Genomic DNA, 5,381 nt, shown 5'->3' on the forward strand with positions numbered 1-5,381 from the left:
GGACTTTGGGGTCCTGATAATGTAGGAAAACAAGTATACACACACACCACACACACTCCCATACAATCATCATATATACTGCTGCTACTCTGTTTATCATACTGTATATCCTGATGCCTAGTCAACTTCCCCCAGTACCTATCTACCCCTACCACTCCAGTATCCCTGAACATTGTAAATATGGTATTGGCACTGACCCTTATTTACTTTCTCGTGTTATTTAAATTTCTCGTGTGTTTTTGTTCTTCTTTACTTTTTTAATAGTACTACTGATATTGATTACTGCATTTTTGGGAATGAGCTTGCAAGAAAGGCATTTCACCGTACGTGTGCACTTGACAATACAACTTGAAACAAGGATCAATTGTAATTTTTAAATAATCAAACAAAGCAAGAACATTCATTTTAGTATTTATTTCCTCACATATTAAAAGTGATAAACTCACACAACACAAATATATAAATATACCCCACAAATAAGTTAAATAAATAATTTCAGAGTTTTGTACATGTACAGTAGATAATATGAATAGCTTGGAATAGAACAATTCATGGGTAAACATTTCCTATGGTGTCCTTGACTGCTAAATAGACGATTGAGGGTGAATTGTCCTTCTAGGGATAACAACAGTTCATTAAACAAAAGCACTGTCCAGCATTTTGATACACACATTCGTAAACAACACACAAACAAATAAATAAATAATAATATCATAAATATACAGCATTGTGATATTGGACTTCAACATCAGTAGAAGACTTGTTTTTTTGATGTAGTGTTTACAGAAAATGCCTTATGGTCAGACAGTGGCTGGAGTTCAGCTATCAGCCCAACCCATCTAAAGCCTACTGGACATAAAAACACATTCCTTTGAAGGCATTAGAACAAAAGTGCAGTGTCATAATTTCCTAACGAGTAATGACATTGACATTTAATGGACATTTGTTGAAAGCAGAAAAACAATCACTGCATATTTGGCAAGGAGCAGACCTATTGAAACCTGCTGCCTTCACCCTGTCTACAATCAAAACAATCAACAGTGGCTACAGTATGCAATAAATATTTCCGCAATCACAATAGACCTGCTTTTATCTGCTGCTACAGGAAGGCTATGTGTATAGTAATTCCAGGTCCCTTAAAGTCATGTCCTTCATGTGCCAAATGTATTTCAAGTCATTTAAATGCATGCATGGCAATCACTATAAACTGGCAATTAATCTCTGATACAGAGGATTATTTTGTTATTCTATGATATAGTAGATGTCGTGCGACAGGTAAAGTAAAGATCAAAATCCAAATGACAATAGTGGTCAATATTTTCAAGGCACTAATGAAGTAAGCCTGTAAAGTAAACATAGGCAAACATCACTCCAGAATGCCTTGGCTTGCATCCACCCATTTCATGTGCTCAGACACAGAAAGTGTATTTATGTTTAGAACATGATGACAACCCATGCCCAGCACACAGTCAGTAACCATTCTAGTCCAGACTGTCACAGTTGACAGAGGACACACTTTAAACCTCCCTAGTCTTCTAAGCCAGACTATTAGCTAGATTAGTCCAAGACTCATATTCAGATAATGTCCAGATCCAGTCCACTGGGTGGTATACAACAATCAGCAGGCAGCCATTGGGCAGTGTTCCATCTTTTCCCTCTTCTCATCTTTGCCCTCTCCTCTCAGGACCTATCTGTCTTCCTGGGGGAGGACTCCCTAGACTCCTCCAGGAGGTCTTTGTTCGAATGCTCTGGAGCTATTCAAGCTCCTCTTCTTCCCTCCTCCTCATCTACCTGATGTTCAATCTGTTGGCTCTGGAGGGATTCTTCTTCCTGGAGGGAGAACCCTTCTCTATGGCAGCCATGTTGGATCGAACCATGTTTCTGTAAGGAACAAAGAGATAAACATCAGGTTAAGATCAGGTTCCATGTCGTCTTTTCAATAACACAAAAACACTTGCTGAATGTTCGTGGGATCGCTCTATGGGCCAAACCTCCTGGCCTGAAAAACTTCCTCAATGGAGAATCTCCATTGGACATGTTTTTTAGTCCAGCAATGACATTAACCTAGGTCTGAGAAACTGATCCTAAGAGGTTGTTATGGTATCTTGTTTTTCTCTTACCTGAGAGACGTCAGTAGGTCGTTGCTGGTTGTGTCTGGACCGCTAACAGTCTGGTCCAGGGTCTGGTCTGAGGGGCCTACCACTACGAATTTGGTGTTCTCTGAGCTGCAGACAGAAAGAATAACCATGTCAAAATGAAAGATAACATTATTTAGACTACTCCTTAAGGGCCATGAGACTGGATTCTGTACTACAGAATTCTACAATGCTAGCGGTGACAGACGGTTGGCTATAGATTTCAACCCAGTAATGTCAGTACTGCATGCCCTACGGCCTGTTCTCAATTACTTTTCACAGAGCAGGATAAAACCTTGTCGAGATACATAGGCTAATCCTCAACCTTGGTATGTCATAACAGTAATAACTGTGGCAATACAACAGACATACCCACCGGTAAAACATTCCAAATATAATGTCATGATTAATGGACTTGTCTGTAAGGGGGATCTAAGCCTCCAGAACATGCTGAATCTTCCCCCATCCCCCCCATCTCCCCCCATCGCTAGTTACACATCTAAAGACAATACGCCTCCTCCCTGCATCTCATCCACAAGCAGACCTGATACATCCTGATACAGGCTGGTCAGAAACAACTGATTGACACAGATAGTCACTAGTTTGATACAATCTGGTATCTAGCAGGGAGGTAGGGAGGGGAAGGATTAGGGGAGGATGAGGGAGGGAAGGAGGGTAGAAGTTCCTTGTCTCTGAAGTTGAGCTCACCTGTTGTGGCAGAATCCGGAGCAGGTCCTGTCGGCTGGGTGGGCACATTCACATCGCCCGGTAGAGCGGCGACGTCGGGACAGGGGGCTGCCAAGACCGTAGGGGATGACCTTATTGGGAGTGTTGACCCAAATTATGTCCAGGTGACAGAAGTAGATGCATTCATTGTCCAGCCAGTTACTGCAGGAGCATCGTTTAACCCTGGTGTGGTGTGGGATGTTCTGGGACGGGGATTGGGCAGGGAGCCCAAAACCTATAGAATCAGAAATTATCATTGGTTAAGAGCCTGGTTATAACTCAGCAAAATCACCAGATGATTGTGCAATTTGGCAATCAGCACCGAGCAAATACACATAACCACATCCTAATCAAAATCCCTTTTCACTGATACAGAGAAGTACATGTAGGCTAACTGCCATCCCATTCTCCTATGCATCAGGTCTTGTCAAACACATTTGGACTTTGACTTATAACTAATATGTTATGAAATGTTATCCAAGTCAAACAAAGACTGAGTTGTTTCCAGTCAAATGATTTGATAGGAGTAGAACCATGCCAATATAATCTGTATCTTATCATCGAGAGTGTGATTACAGCCTAGCAGGGTCTGTCTTTGTATTATATCTCTGTAAGGGGAACTGTGGGAGTAGGTCAAAGAGTCTGGCATCAGGCTGCATGTGCCATGCAGAAACTTGACAGCATGGCCATTAGCCACGCACCTCTCAGTACACCTGCCAGAGCAGGGATTAACTGAGCTATCAATCTGAGAGGGAAACTAAGTAATAACAATACTAAGAAAACATGCTGCAGCAGGAGTTTTAGCATTGGGGTAGGAGGTGGCCTAGAGGTTAGTGCATTGAGCCAGTAACTGAAGGGTTGCAGGTTCGAATACTTGAGCCGACAAGGTGAAATATCTGTCGATGTGCCCTTGAGCAAAGCACTTAACCTTAATTTGCTCCAGTGGTGCCGTACTACTATGGCTGACCCTGTAAAACAACACATTTCACTGCACCTATCCGGTGTGACAATAAAACATATTTTGTCATTCTGGGTTGTATCATGTTATTCTGGATCTCCCAGCCCCACCACCTCACCCAACCCTGACATCTCAACTGAACTATGACCCCTCACGCTCCATTTAATAGCCTCATGAAAATAATGTAACACTTGCATAATAAAACTTATACACACTGTTAGTCATTTTTATGACTAAATAATACAAATCCGCATTGTAATGTACCACCCGTAGCCCTAATAGGTTTTCAACAAAGTGATATAAATGTTTAATAAAAAGTTATAGATAAGATAGCTTACCCTCCTGCAGGAGCACACAGAGTGTGATGATGGTGAGAGCCAGGATAGAGTTCAGTGATAGAGCCATAGTTATTCTCTGGTAGAGTATCTCTGAAGACACAGTATGCAATAATATCCAAGATTCCACAAGACAGTAGAGTACACACACTGGTAGAGTTAACAGTAATAGTAGCTTTACAGTCCTGAGTGATGCCAATAAAGAGCGAGAGAGAGGCAACAGGTGCTTTGTGCTGCAGTGTCCTCTGGCCCCACTACTTATACTCGTCACTTACCTAACCACGCCTACTGCCCATGTTGTTACACAATGATCACCGTTCAGCAACTGCCTGCCTGCCTCTCACTCTTGACACATTCCAGGCAAGAGGAAGAGAGACGGAAAAGGAATTAACTGCTATTGGGTAGTTGTTTTAACCTTTATGGAGTATGGAGGTCATTGTCATTGACAGAGACAGAGACAGGAAATCACCAGAAAAGGCTTGGAATCTGGCAATGCTTTGGAGTTTTCCGAGACGTAAGGCAGGCAGGAGAAGGAAACCTGTAGGCGGAGGGAAGACCTGGTGTCATCAGTGAAAGGAAAGGCTGTAAAGATAGTGTCTGATGATGGGGACTGTTGTTTTGCATGCTGCCACTACAGGTCCTCAGGGCTGGTGATGTTCACAGCAGAGGGAGCAGCCCCCATGGAACAGAGAGGTCAGAGCCATCAATTTGACACACGTGTGACATGACCCCTGATACAGAGATAATGTAGAACACGCCACATGACCCCCAGGGGGCCCACACAAGCACACACACATTAACATCGACAAACACACACACACACACACACACACACACACACACACACACACACACACACACACACCCTTCTGCCCATTTGCATAGTCAATCACACAGTCCTTCCACTCTCACAAGAGAGCTGTAAATCTTAATCAGCCTGAGGGAAGGGACTGCCCTCCCACAGAGTGGGGTATCAATCTAGATAGACAAAATACTAGTAAAGTCATGCAAATCGTCCTGGGTATTCCTGTTCCGATCAGTCGTGAAGGAAGACTGTGATTCAGTGGTAAATTCCAGCAACACATGATCAGGCAGTGGAAGTGAAAGCACTATGTGTATCAGATAAAGGAGTACCAAGAGATAATGCATGTAAATCCATAGTTTAAGGGATTACTGCTATGAATACTGTTGATTAGAGTGGAATATAGGTACGTTCATTCATCCACA

General features: G+C 42.7%; 1 protein-coding gene across 1 annotated transcript; it reads right to left on the reverse strand.

Moving 5' to 3' along the window:
- Nucleotides 1-399: 399 nt before the first annotated feature.
- On the reverse strand, nucleotides 400-4,372 carry LOC106570254 (uncharacterized). The gene is made up of 4 exons (XM_014142365.3): nucleotides 4,158-4,372; nucleotides 2,844-3,096; nucleotides 2,121-2,225; nucleotides 400-1,881 (listed from the first exon to the last, which is right to left on the reverse strand). The coding sequence occupies exons 1-4, from the start codon at nucleotides 4,222-4,224 to the stop codon at nucleotides 1,788-1,790; spliced, it is 519 nt and encodes a 172-aa protein (XP_013997840.1). The 5' UTR covers nucleotides 4,225-4,372; the 3' UTR covers nucleotides 400-1,787.
- Between the last annotated feature and the right edge of the window lie 1,009 nt (nucleotides 4,373-5,381).

The sequence above is a fragment of the Salmo salar genome, chromosome 14 (genome assembly GCF_965601325.2).
Source record: "Salmo salar chromosome 14, fSalSal1, whole genome shotgun sequence".
Lineage (NCBI taxonomy): Eukaryota > Metazoa > Chordata > Actinopteri > Salmoniformes > Salmonidae > Salmo > Salmo salar.